General features: G+C 44.8%; 1 protein-coding gene across 8 annotated transcripts in view; it reads right to left on the bottom strand.

The window, feature by feature from the left end:
* Window positions 1–14,515, bottom strand: part of ZC3H18 (zinc finger CCCH-type containing 18) — a 50,108-nt gene that overhangs the window by 11,313 nt on the left and 24,280 nt on the right. For all 8 annotated transcript variants that reach the window (XM_069868822.1, XM_069868828.1, XM_069868827.1 and 5 more), the window contains 3 exons: window positions 4,361–4,561; window positions 3,199–3,324; window positions 1,540–1,641 (listed from right to left, as the gene is read on the bottom strand). In XM_069868822.1, coding sequence (XP_069724923.1) covers window positions 1,540–1,641; window positions 3,199–3,324; window positions 4,361–4,561 — 429 coding nt within the window. The remainder of the gene's footprint in view (window positions 1–1,539; window positions 1,642–3,198; window positions 3,325–4,360; window positions 4,562–14,515) is intronic.

Here is a 14,515-nt window from a genome sequence, read left to right on the forward strand (position 1 = left end):
TATAGACACACAGCTATTTCACCAAACCACATGGATCTGTTTCTCCATGTTCCAAATCAGGTCACCTTTTCAGAGAGAAATTACGTACAGCAGCCAGGTTTGGAGACATTCAACTTATAGATTAACTAACAAAGTGGACTGTGTGAAATGCTGTTTCTTATTCATTTGATTCTGTCCATTCTTATCCAAAACTGCTACTTAAAATCTGCCAGTCAGGCTTCAGAGTCAAATGCACATAGGTTATGCAAAAATGTTCTTCTCTCACACGGATTAGCAGGGTGCAAAAAGCCCAGGTGTGCACATGTCCCGTGGCATGCGCTGCCCTGCAGAACACCTGACAGGTAACACCATTGCAGAGGACCGCTACGCAACACCTTCGTGACATCTAGCAGCCACTATGCAAGATGGGAATTGCTTTGGCTCTCCAGTACTGCTCGCTTCTGGGCTCAAAGCACTCCAACCTCTGCTCTAATAGCTGGTTACTGCTCAACACCCCCAGCACCGATAACACACCAGCTATTAACTGTGGAGGAGGTGGCTGCCCGCATAAGAAAATAGAGTCTGTTAATTCCTCCTCTTGTGCTTAAGAATATCTGTATTCAGCCCCTGCAGAACACAGGATTAAGTGCATGCAATGTTACGCAGCAAAAAATCCCTGTGCTTGTGCAGGCTGCTGGCTGGTGGTGTGAGTTACCAAACACTAGAAGGGTGTAAAGACATCACTGCAGGTGGAGTGTCTCCTTAAAGGGCTCAACCCTCTGAGTCGAAAGGAAAACAAAACCAAGCAGATCAATTAGGTACAAGAAGCGTGGCAAAGGGGATTGTCCCGTATTTTGGAGAATTCAAGGGGATTCCCACAGTGTAATTTATTTGCAGGTCATCTTAAGAGGTGATATCACTACGGTGTTGTGTCACCTCCAACGTATCCATAATTTACTATGCATTATAGGAGTTTGTGAAATAGCAACTTCAAGCATCCAAAAGGGCAGGAGCACTAGCATAATCTGTCAAACCAACAGCTTCATAGCTATAGCAGTGTTTTAATTTGTCTCCAATATGAAAGTAGATGAGGCTGAACAATTTCTCTATTCTAGGGCTGTGCATTAACAAAAGCTACAGTAGAAGAACTAATTATATTTTCTTATAACTCCTGCATAAACATGTCTGCAAACACAGAATGTTTAAATAACACATCATGCTTACGTTTAAAACTCTCATGTATACATGATGGGGGCCTTGACGTGGCACTTGCGAACATGGTTTAGTGGTGGACTTGGTACTGTTAGGTTAACCTAAATGATTCTTTGATTCTATATAATTCTTAAAGATACCTGTAAAGTTTAACTTGTATTTATTAGGTGAAATCGTCATAATTTAAATAAATACACAAAGCTAAGCACTCTTCTATACAGGTCGTATTTTGCATTTTCTGTTTCTTCCTTAAATTGTCAACCAGGTCAGAAGGGTTTGACATGGACACTAGGCTACTGTTTGGAGCCTCTTCTTCACCATGTTACCAAAACAGAAAAGCTGCCTTACCCTTTACCAGCAGGTGGTAATAACTCCCCTTTAGCCTTCACAAGCGGCTTGTGTGGAGACGGTGTTGGAGAAGCAGAGGGTGAAGATGAGAAGGACCGTGATCTAGAAAGGAAGGACACACCACTCAGCTCAGTCTGTGGGACTGCAGAAGGCTTTCCTGGCTCTCAGGGCATTCAGCCACAACTCCTTTCTCTGGCTACTGACCACATCTCAGGAACTAGTCCCGGGTCCCGCGATTATCCTACTTTTATATTTGAACTCTGCTCAACAAAACCCACTTCCATGACCAGACCAGTGGCCGACATAGGAAAAAAAAAAAAAAAAAAGAAAAAACCCACAGGATTGACTGCAAGAGAGACACTCTTTCAGGTATTTCACACCAAAAGCCAAGGCTTCCACCGCACTCCTTGTATTCTCTCCTTAGGGAAATTAAATCTACAGGAAATCAGGTAGGATTTTGACTTGCAAGTTCAGCATGATTTTTTTTCAACCTGCTCTATATAACTGCTAGTACAGTCCATAATTCTTTAAACAACAGTAAAACCAATCTTGGAAGAAAGACACAAAAACCCCTACATCTAACTGGATATCTCCAATTTCTGAAACACAAGGAAAAAAATAAAGCAGAGTATATCAAAGCCAACAGATCAAAGGGCGAGAGCTGTTTCCTAAAATGAGGACTGACCAAAGAGTCAAACCATTTACACAGCACACCAAATGCTGGCATTCAAGTGATTCACCCCACTACCAAGACTGGAAGTACCTTTGTTGCAGCCCAGCATTTCAGAAAGCTGGACACTTGGGTGACTGGCTTTCTGAAGAACAGTTATGCACTTGGGTGTTTCTCACCCTCCTACCTTCAGAGAGAGGCATGTTAATCAAAGTGTGTCACCTACGCTTGGCACTGTCCTGCAAGGAAGAGAGCCTGAAAGGGGGCGGGTGGGGAAAGGTCAGCCTGCTGCCCCAGAAACACTCGTGCTTGCATCAGGATCAACTGGAGCCTTTCCTTGGAGAAACCACCTCTCTGAAAGTGACACTGTGTGCTCCCATCAACCGTATGATCTGCTCTGGGTATCTGGGGCCTATCTAGGGAGCCAGTTCTTCTACTATGCATATTCCAGACTTGAGAAACTGTCTGCAGGGGCAAGGAAGTGGCAGAGTAATAAGCATGCCTCTGTTTAATCAGCATGGGACACCGACCTGCTACTTTGAAGTGTCGTGACCATCACAAGACACAACTGCACAACTGTTTTAATAAAGAAATGTGATTTGCCTCTTCAAATAGAAGTTCCAATGCAACAGAGAAGAGATGCCAGTAACTTCTTCCAATCATAAAATGCAAATGATGGAAATGTTAATCTCAGCCAGGCTCCTACAGCGCTCAGCTACCACAAGCATGGGAAACAGCCCAGCCACAACAGTACAGTACTTGTGGGTGGGGGTACTGGAGAGAGGAGGGGGTGGCTGACTTATCAGCTTCATTTAACAAGCAAAACAGCAGTCTGCCTTGCAGTCTATCGTATTTCCCTCCCTCGGGAAATTGGTTTGAATATTTTATTTCAAGAGTTGGCTATTTGCTTCTAAGTAGCAGGAAAAATAGCTGTCAGCAAGTGTTTGGGAAACAGTATGCCATTACTTTCAAATCCAAGGAGCCGTTACCTGGACCTGCTGCCTGAGAAAGAGCTGTGTCTTGAAGAGCGACTAGAGTAAGAGCTGTAAGAAGATGATCTGGAACGAGATCGCGAGGAACCTGAACCAGAATAGCTGGACGAACGAGAAGAGGACCTGAAAGAAAATGATTAAAATTTAGCACCTCTCAAGGGACCAAGGTCTTGTTTCCAACACACTCTTCCCAAGTTCTCAAACTCTGCTCCCAAAACTACCTGCCTACTCCTCAGTGACCTGTCAGGACTACAGCCTCTCCTCAGTCCCCCCTTTGAGAGGATTCTATTGTTTCTACTCCCTTTGTGCCCTTTAATAGGCCTCCCTTCCCTTAGCTACTGACTTTCCATCCCTTTTTGGGAACTCCTTCCATGCATTTTTATGCCTTTTCACCAGACAGTCCTCTGATAGCTTGAGTCACACAGGTATGAGAAAACACAAAAATCTCAGGTGCAGTGATCCCAGCAAGAAAAGCTATCTGCTTCAGGAGGACTTTAGGTTTTAGATGCATATCTTCAATTCAGCGTGTTCCTCATTCCTCTCTTATACTTTTCCCCTCCTCTTTCCAGGAACTTCAAGTTCAAGCATTTAAAGAAAATGGATACAGCTTATGCCTCAATTCTCCTAGATTCAGGGCGTTTCTTTCTGAGAAGTGTTTATCTCACGCCTGTTGGTTTCCCAGCTCTGCTGCAGCCCTCTAAGGCTCTGTGAAGCCTCTGTAACCCCAGTTTGCCCCTTCAGAATCACCATGCCCTTCCTGGAGTGGGCTCACCTCCTCACCCAAGCACTCCTGGAGTGAAGAGGCATCAATTTTTACAACTTCCAGCTCTTTCTGCTCCTAGTAAGGTCACTTTTCATCTAGGTGAGCTACTAATCATCTGGACTGCCTCCAAGTCTTCATTTCTATGAAGAGTGATTTTTCCAAGGCCCTGTCTTTTCTTTATCTTCAACAGATCACATCACAGCATTAAAAGCTATGTGTCCCCTTTAGCTTCCATCTCACTAGCTACATGCTGGTGTTCATAGCTGTTACTGAGCAGCAAGCCTTGAACTGCTTTCCCAAGCTTCTCAACATCATCTACTGACCATAAAGAGTCACACCACATTCCCTGACACGCTTACAAGGCTTCGATATACTTTGCTCTCCAACTTCACTTACCTTGAAGACCCAGAAGCAGATGCCGAAGAAGCAGAGGTTTTTCGGCGCCTACGCGCACGGCTAGGAGAAACAGAGACTCCGAGTTTCTTTTTGGGGGACTTGGATCGGCGCCAGGGGTCCTTCCATTCATCTGCTCTCTTCGACTGAGTGGTGCCAATTGTGGTTGCCTCCTTCTCCTTCTTTGGTGGCTCAGGCTGACGGCTGTAAAACAGAAGAGTTAAATACCTGGGACTTTTTTTATATACTAAGGCTAATGGAAACACAGGACCAGGAAAAGAGCTCAGGAATTCATCCTTCATATCAGTAAGTAGCTCTTAACCTCCACCGCATGATATTCAGCATCATTTTGGGGTGATGAAGGGTTAGAACAGCTATCATTTTGTAAATCAGTGACTGCAAGCACTTTGAAGCAGCAGTACCTGCACGTTTTGAGAACTACTTTGTCACACTGACCGAGCAGTGACCTGCCAGCAGATTTCAGCTTCGGCTTTTGGCCTCCAAGGATCGGAAACAAGCACATGCAAGATGGAAGGGAAGAGGAATCCTGTTTCTTCCTACACCTATGCCAAGCAGCTAGAGCTGGAGCATCCCAAACCTGGCAGGCAGAGACCTCAGGGGAATGAAAATACTAAGTCAATCTAGACTAAGGAGAGACTTTGAGCATGCATCTGAAACACTTTCTTGACATAGCAAGCTCTGGAAACAACAAACAAGTAGCAAGAGACGAGACTCTCCTAACAGTTCCCTTATCAGAATATCACGTGGGAGGGCATCACAAACCTTACCACAGCCCAGATGCATCGATCTGTTTTTACCTTAACAAAGGGGACAGTCACCTCACCAGGTTGTTTTATTACCTTACTGTTCTCTAGGTACTTATAAACACGGTCAAATGCGCTCTTCTGTTGTTGACAACCACGAACATGTGATGAGTCAGGCTAGATACCTTCCATGTCCTCCCTTCCCTTTTAAGGGCTCTAGTTGTGTTTCCCCTCTTTCTTATATTCTCCAGGTTTACCTTCTCCTCCATAATCATCTGAAAATAATTCAGGCCTAGCTTCTCAGTACCTGCACCACAGTTCCTCAAGTACTCCAGGCTAGACTTTATTATATCTCTTATCTATGGGTGATTTAACTTGGGATTTTTCCTCACCCTTACTCTAACCTGCACATGACTCTTCAATTACCCGCTCACAACCTTCTCCCTTGAGTTTTAGGCCAAGTTTGTGCTTACTTAAAGGTTTATGAAGTCTGTTGCACTCAAATTACCAGTACAATGATGTGCTTATTCCTTTTCTCAAAATAATGAACCCTCTCGCTCTGAGAATCTGGGGGAGGAAAGGCACCTTCCATCTCTGTGTTCAGCCAGTACCACCCCGTTAGTCACACAACTGAAGCAACCACTCCCCACAAAACTTCCTCTGCCTTTTGAGATAAAAAAGAAACCTCCAAGTTTTCTAATGATTCTATGGATTGCATTTCTTGCCACAATACTTTTTCAACCAACAACAGGATAATTAAAGCACTTTGTTAGCAGCCTGTTTTGCCCTTTGAAGGCTTCACTAGTCACTAAGAAGTCTCATCCCCTCCTTGCTTGGTAGTATTAAAAAACAGTCTCGGTGCAGTTAAAACTCCCACACAGCCTCTCACCTCTTCCCCAACTCCAGAATCTGTACGTGCTCACTTTAAAATCCAGTGCAGCATCCTACTTTCCTTATCTTCGCTGATGTACTGCAGCAATTTTACACATTTATCTCACCATATACAGAATTTTACTGGAGGAGAAATTCTTCTTTCACGTTCACCTATCCCACAAATTTCAATCCAGCCTCAGAAGAACACGCTTATGTATTAGCACATAAAATTGCTGACCGCCTCATAAGGGAGTCCCAAGCGGGGTTATGGCTCAGCATTATTCACCAGCATCTTCATTTAGCATCATCAACCTTTCCAACCCTGCTCTAACACACACTATTTAACACAGCATGTTATTTGCAGTAAGTTGGTCTAGTTTTCCATATTATATAGACACAACTACATCTGAGTACCTAATCATGAAAAAAGACCATGATCGAATACAGGGCTGAGATAGACTGGACCCATTACTTATACTCTGGTAGTGCTAAATAGTCACAGTCAGGATCAAGCTCTCAGCCAGCAAATGTATAGTACAAACCCATTTTGAAGCTATCTTGGCCGCTAAAGTATCGTCAAAGGAATTAAGTGCAAAGCAGGAAGGAAAAGGTTGGGAACAGTCTATACGCCTTGCATCAAGCGGCAGGCTAAAGAGCAGCAGAAAGGAGAACACCATACAAGGATGCTCGTGGATAGTGCTAGACTATGTCACACTCAGATGTCCCTTCCCAAGGGACCACACTCTGCATGCTTTGGGAGATGCAGGGGGAATATTCTGCTGGCACAGGTGGACAGAGAGGGCCTCAAGACCTAGATAACGCCTGCTGAGAACCTTTTCACTGCAGTGTCCAAGGTGAGACAAATGTGAAAAACACTAATGAACAACCTTGCTTGCTCCAGGCTCAACTCCCTCCTGCAATAGTTTTCAGAAAAACAAAGCTCCTACGGATTTCATTCTCCATCTCTCAAAAACCCCTTCCACTTGCTCACGTCTAACAGCAGCACATCCTGGGAGCAGGACCTCAGCACAGACCCCACGTGAGAGCAACTTAGACTGAACTCCATAACTTGGGTGCAAGCTTGGAGCAAAGATGACTATGAAAGCAAATCTCATTACTTGTACCTATTACCTGGTTTGATGCAATTCTCTCAATGAAGTCATTTTCTAGAGGAAAGGGTTTTTCTTTCCCCAGGAAAACCACAACAGAAAGCCTCCTTTCTAGATACGCTTTGGCTTTTTGACTCAGCAATAAATACGTTGCCATACTACAGCCAAGAAAGATGCTCGTGTCAGGACATTTTCAAAGTATTTCCTCAAGAGCTACCTGCACGCCCAACATGTGGAATCACCAAATAAACTTGTTCAACTTAGTACAAGGGACTGGTATCTGATGCTGCTTGGCTCATCTCCTCCAGTGGAATTGAGAAGTCAGAATTGAAAGTAAGCCAGAGCAACTGCCAAGATCCTCACCGCCCGCCTTAGACTAACATCTCAATTACAGCCTGCACAAGTTTCACTGAAGAGACTATTAGAGACCAGCAGCCCACAAAAAAGCCAGTGTTTCAATCAAATTTACTCCCGCACACTGATACCGTGCAGTTGCTGGGACGAAACCAGAGGAAGCTGTAAGGCACACAGGGAAAAGCCCACTGAGAAGAGGCAGCAGGCAACCAGCCTGTGGCTCTTGGCCCAGATCAGGTAGGAAGGCTGCCCAGAGCTACGCCAAACACCATAGCTGGGGTCCTGGGTGGATCAAGTGACATATTTGACCCCAACAAGGGGGAGATTTTCTCCTCACTTTCACTCTTACAGCTTGGTAATTTTCACTTCCCATCTTGTGCTGGATCTGGCACTTGTTGGAGCTCTTTATGCACCAAAATAACTTGTTCATTCAACGTAGAGAGGAAGAAAAAAAAAATAAAAGCAGCTTGTTGTTGGGCCAGCGAGTCCAAACAGCCCATGGCAGCATCTGAACAACTGTGGGACCTGACCCATGGCGAACAGAGGAGAGAAGGAGAGAAGAATCCTGGCTGCTTTGGAGGGGTTGAGCCTTGAGATTAGCTCGTAGCACTTTATACGAGCTCACCCTCAGCCCAGCACAGTTACTCAGTCTGGTGCAGTCCATGTGACTGGCAAACATTTCGGCATAGAGAGTGGCTGGCAAAAAAAGTCATATGCTAGCAAAGCACACGTATGAGTCCTGGTCTCCTCGCTCACCGAATTCCAGCTTTTAGGTAACATTTCAAATCTTGGAGAATTAACTCCCTAATTAGGTAAGCCCATGCCATAACGTTTAAAAAAAAAACATAAAGGGAGTAAGAGAGACTGACAAGATGGACTGATCAAAAGCAGCTTAATTTCCTTCCAGAGCCCCAAGGAGCAGCATCCTGCGTCACCAGGGCACAAGCAAGGTCTGCAGAGCTTAGCTATTTCCAGAGCCCATCTTAACCTTAAAATAACAAAATGCTTTATTTTCCAGAACGAACACGTTAATGCATATTTGGCTGGAATTTAATTACAGCAATCAAGTGGAGAACTGAAGCTGAACGTGGCTTTGGCAGTGAGAGGAGGAACAAAGGCAGCTCCAGCTGGCAACACAAACCACAGCATGGGTCAGCCAGCTCCCAACCACACATGCTCTGGCTCCCAAATAAACCCAGTTTGAAGCACGTCACTGAATTTGACAAGAATTTGGAAGGGGAAAAGCAGAGCCACACAGCTCAACTTTCCCTCCTCATGTATTATGTAAATGACACTAAAGCATTTCTAATCTTGGAGGGGAAAATAAGCTTCCAGGAGAAAGTGTTTCCTTCCTTCCCCCTCCTCGTGGGACACAACTCCCACAGGTAACGCAAACCTTATCACCCACAGTCACCGGTGACGTCAGTCTGGCTCCAGGGCTACTGTTTTAGGCGGCAGTTACAGCTCATTTTTCTGAAAGAGGAAAGTCCACCGATGATTTAAAAGCCTTTTCATTTCTTGCAGGAAAGCAAGTGTTGCGTCAGCAGTGCCAGAGCGATTTTTCCTTCAGTGTCAGTGGAATTTTCCAGAGGAAGCAGACTCGAGGAACAACTGGAGCCACGTGTGCCAAGGCAGTTGTGAAGGGACCTGCAATTGCTGCAAAATAGACTCCAGCAGTGTGCTGCACAGTGGAAGATTTATCTCTCTCTGTACAACAAAGTCACCTGTGTGGCCAGAGAGGCACAACAGCTCCCAAAAGCTACCTACACGCAGCTGCGATGGGAAACACTGAACCTTGGAGTCGGTGCTAATTGATCTTGGTGAAATATTAGCAAAGGATATGCTTTTCTCAAGATGTTTCGATCTAAAGCAGAGTTATCAGTTGCTTAAAAAAAAAAAAAACAAAACAGAAAAGATTTCTTCAAAGCCTGATGGGGAGAGGCTTTGAAATTAAATAGTGGCGATACAATCTGAACCTACAGTATGAAATCATCACAGCAGGTAGATAAACATACCTGAGATGCGATCTACCCTAAGGGCTGAGCATTTGACGCCTTAGGAGCCTCCTCTAAGTGAGAGGTACCTGCGTGCAGGGATTCTGTCCCAGACTTTGCAATGTTTTAATCAAATCCAGTGTGGGAGATCTCTCCAGTAATTCCATCTCTGAAACGCCAAAGGAAAATACATTCCTTGAGATCAACATCTGAGTCACTCGATACCCTTCATCTTGATTTACAGTTATGAAACCCTTTTCCTTTTACTGTGGAAGCAGAGGCAGAACCTCAACAACAAGGAAAACCAATGAAAATTCCAGGCAAAAGAAATGCTTTGTGGAGAACTTTGAAAACTGTGGCTGATTTGGTTTGAGGAGAGATTCTATTATTGCTAACTTCCCAAATGAACTGGGAGCATCAAATGAAAGCAGAGCTGTCTAACCAGGTTCCATTGCTCTGACTGGAAGATGCACCACAAAAAATGGTGATGTAAACAAGTTAATGTGTTTATCACCGCAGTGTTTACCTACACTACTTTGCATTTGACTACGGGTCTAAAGAACCACAGAGCAGCACAGGGCATGTTCTATATGCGGGGTGAAGGGAAATCCTCTTCTGATCAGTGCTGCAGGGTGTAGCACTGAAGGCAGCACAGCAGGCCTGGTGTGTGCAGGAGGAACAGAGCTCCAGCTGGACACGATAAACCTTGTTTCAGCCTAGGAAATTCAACAGCCTGAGGCCACCCGCTTCTCAACCCACTGCACACCAAGAAGCCACCCAGGAAAGGTGCACACACCTGGACAACAAACCTGACAGAGGCTGCTTTTCCCCCCTCAGTAACTTCTCATGGATATAAGACTAATCCAGAGTGCTTCACAGTCTTACTGATGCCTCACTCAAAACCAGGAAGAGCACAGTTGTCTACCCTGCCTGCTCTTCCTCCCGTGGCAGGGCAAACAGGGACAAATGAAGGATATATTTTAAGAAACAGTTGACATTTCCATGAGGAAAACTAAGAGAAGATAAAATTCACCAGCCTGCCACACTATCTTTATACAACAGGATGAGATGCTGTTACTAAGACCACCAAAACACCTAGCTCTATTTGAGCAAGAGCTGCTTTCATATAGAGCCCCTGCATGCATAAAATAGAGAACAGATCCAGCAGATGGCATAGGGAGACCACCAGCGGCTGGAAAGACAACGACTACCCAAGAACACTTGGAATTACAGATTCTTCCAAAGAACAAGTTCAGTTGGTTGGTGATCACACACACACACAATCATGAATCATTCCATTTGTATTCCCTTCCATTTGCCACTCCCTTATCTAATCAACTTCATTCCAACACTTTCTAACCTGCAAGCCCTGTGTAAACTGTGTTCATTGATTTTGGACTCCCGGTTACCAGGTTCATTCACACTCTAGAGGTAACAATGACTTATTACAAAGTCAACTTGAACTAGCTGGAAAAAAATAACGCAACGATGAGCTCTGCCAAGGGAGCAGGTAACCTTTTGTCCCAGGGTCTGTAGCATTATATAGCATCTCAGAGCTGAGGGCTACTGTCACCTCAACAGAAGCTGGAAAGGTTTTACAAAGGATTTATGATGTGCTGCGGAATAGCTGTCCTTTCTGACATTGCTTTAAATTTGCTGTATCCCTACTTGCAGGTGTTATTTTTATTTTTTAATGGCTGCGTAAGTGCACTCCATCAGCAGTCGTTAGCCCAGCTGAAGAAAACTTCCTTCCAAAAAACTGTTGTGTGTGCAATAATCACAGGACAGCTCACCGGGACACTGCTCCTTCCTTGCAGCTTCAGAGCTGCTGTAACCTCCTGTTTGGACTCTGGGACATCTCAGGACAAGTGCCTTCTCACCACCACACCTGGCACCAGCACCCCACAGATTTTGGGGTCTGTATCATGGGCCCTAATCAAACGTGTCTGCATGGAAATAGCTTTTAGGTCAGACCCCAGGACAAACTTCCTTGAGAACTGGAGGTGACAAGTTCCTCATCTGACAGTTCATTTTACCATGCCGCTTTTCATCAGAGCCCACAGCATCCACCACAAAGGAAACCCAGGTGGAAAAGGAACCAATACCCATCTCACAGACCTGCAGAATGGGATCACTACTTCTTCTTGCTCCTCGTTTGGCTGACAACCACTTAGTGCTACCCCAGTAAACGCAGCAGGGATTACTGAGGCTGCTGCCCTCACCAGGGGGTCCAATTCCTCAGCGTCCCTGAATGCTTTGGAAATACAGCCACTAACAAGTCCCGTAACATTAACTGCATTGCTTACTGCACTCCTGAAACAATCGGATTTGCTTGGATAATGGTGGGATAAAGACCTGTGCAACAATAGGAGGATTAAAGCAAATTACTATTTCTGTGTGCAGGACCTTGACTCAGATCTAAAGGCCGGCAGCCTGGGTAAGAATATTTTGCACTGCTCTACGTCTCTTCAAATAAAATATTTCATGCCACTTTATTCATGAAATGCTTTGCACAACAGTGTGCTAGACTGGCAAGATAAGAGATATAAAGAACAAATTTTGTACTCAGCAAAATCAGTCACAGCCTGGGGCATCAGAACTCGTTCTAGAGATGAGGAGCACAAGGACAGCCAGCCAAGTTATCCCTCTAATTGATCATAAAGCGTCCTGGCTTGTTTAAGTGTTCAATGCCCGAGGAGGGAGGAGGAACAATTTTACTAGCACTGCAATCTCAGATTATAAATTTTTTGGAGTGCTCATCTTAAGCTTGGGAAAGAAACCCAAAGCATAAAGAAGCAATTGCATGTTCCTTCCAAAAAGCCCAGTTCCCATGTGACACTTCTACTCAAAGTGCAAACACCGCAGCCTCCTCTTCTAAAAGGTTTGAGGAGAAACATTTGCTGCTGAGTCCGTTAGAGTTTACAGTCTTTGTTTGTTGTTAAATTCTAATCCCCCTCATCAATAGCAAGCACTGATATCAAGAAGACCTTTGGCTTCTCTGTGTTATTAGCCTTAGCTACTTTGCTGCTGTTCAGAGATCAGATTAAGCCTTCCTGCTTTCAATATAATGGAAAGGGAATTTGTTTTCATGTTGCTGGCTATTTGCTTTTTGAGTTTTCTTTCATCTCTTCCATCCCTTTCAACTCCACATTATGTATGTCAGTGTGTTCCTTCCTCCAGCCTCTACTGGAGGGAGAGCATATGCTGATGGACAGCCTGGCTCCTACCTGTAATTACAGACATCCTCAGCTCTGCCTTTAGCAAAGCTCATTGCCAGTTGCACAACCTCTGTGGAACAGTTTTCCAGTCTCCCTGGCTCATTAGGAAGGGAAGAGCAGGGCCGCGTGGGCTCTGGCTGTAAGCGGCTCTGCCTTTGGTGCAGGAATGTTAACGGGCAGCTACCTGCAGCCTGGCACGGGCCACATGACACCTGGGAAGGCCAGACTTGCCAAAAGCTGGGATCTAGCAATTAGGGAAAGCCCGGAGCCTATAAATAGACCTGCAGGTGACTGCTACGCCACTACCATGCATCCTGCTGCCCAGGAAGCACAAAGCAATCACAAGCATTTTACATGTTAAACAACCTCTGCAGCTGTTTAATCCAAAGGTGCCAAAGGTATTTGGAGAAAAGGTGAGACAGCTCAAACAGCTGCACTGCCACAAGGAAGTTTGGAGCCTGTCAAAGAGGTTTTGTGGGACAAAAAGGCACAGCCCAGAGCCAAGTCATATCATAACTGTGAAGGAGCTTTCTGTGGAATGCAGTGTATGGAAACATAAACTGCTGGATGAGGGATGTCTTCTCCAAGGGAAAAGAAGTTGAAATATACTTGCATTTTTTAAAACAGCTTTTCCTACATTTTTTTTCTCTGACAACATCCTTATACCTGTAAATGCTGCTGAAGAGTGTTCATGTTGACATGGGTCTCAACAGCAGGAACTGACGTCCTATTAAGAGTACTTGGAGAGCTGCCTTCAACAACGTAGGGCTTTCAGGTTTACTGGTAAGTGCTCCCATTAATTCCACACTCCTCTGAGACTCTGTGTGTAAGTGCTGATCTAAGACTGGGTTTTTTTGAGATACTAAAGCTTTCTGCTCAGTACTAGCTCCCTATTCAGCACAAATACCATGAACACTTCTTGCCACCAGGTTTTAAAGACCTGCACAAATGAAGGCAAAGCAAGCCCTGCTTGCTGTCTCTCCCTCCAGCTCTCTGCCTGGCCTACAGCCATCAGCACTTGCGTTAGAGGACAAGCCTGAGGACACTTTCAACAGCAGATTCTCTACAATCCACTTCTAGAAAGAATAGCAGACTTAAAGCAAAAAACCAGAGAGGTGTATCAAGGACTATTTTTCTTTTTCCAAGACTCATCTTAAGAAGCCTGGTTTGGACACTGAAGATGCATCCACAGCTCCCTTAAGTAGTGCTTAGGTCAGAGTGCAGTACAGGAGAGAAGCAGGGAACTTGTATTCACAAAGCTTACATCACAAATACTCTAAATCCCATCTCTAAGCTCACACAGATGGTTACACAGAGAGAGACGAATCTAAGATTTGCAAACACGGCCACTACTGCTACCCAGCAAACCTTGGGCAGCACTAATAGTGAAAACTTTCCCACAAAGCCCTGCCCTGTGACCCAGCAAGAGAGTCAGCGGAAGGAGCAAGCAGCAGGCTTAGCCTTGTGCCTAGTGATCCCAATTATGGTGACTGTTAATGACTAACAGCCAATCAGCTGATGTCACTTTCATCATCATCATCATCACATGGTTCTAGGCAGCACCATCTCTTCCATCACTAACCAAACAGGAGCAAAAATCGACAGCAAACGTGGTAATTAAGGTGCACAAATTATGGCTGTAAGTGAAGACTGTAATTAAATGTAGTGTACTATAACCACTCTAACACTGCTACAGCACCAAAGCACCCACAAGACATCTTCAAACTGCTCTGAAACTGTGACTGCTTCTTGGGAAAAAAAAGGGTCACCATCAAAAAACTGCTAGTAATGCAAATAAAAACTCTGAGTCAGATTCAACATTAAACCTTGCTCCCACTTGAAACTA

This window comes from Phaenicophaeus curvirostris, chromosome 14 (assembly GCF_032191515.1).
Source record: "Phaenicophaeus curvirostris isolate KB17595 chromosome 14, BPBGC_Pcur_1.0, whole genome shotgun sequence".
Lineage (NCBI taxonomy): Eukaryota > Metazoa > Chordata > Aves > Cuculiformes > Cuculidae > Phaenicophaeus > Phaenicophaeus curvirostris.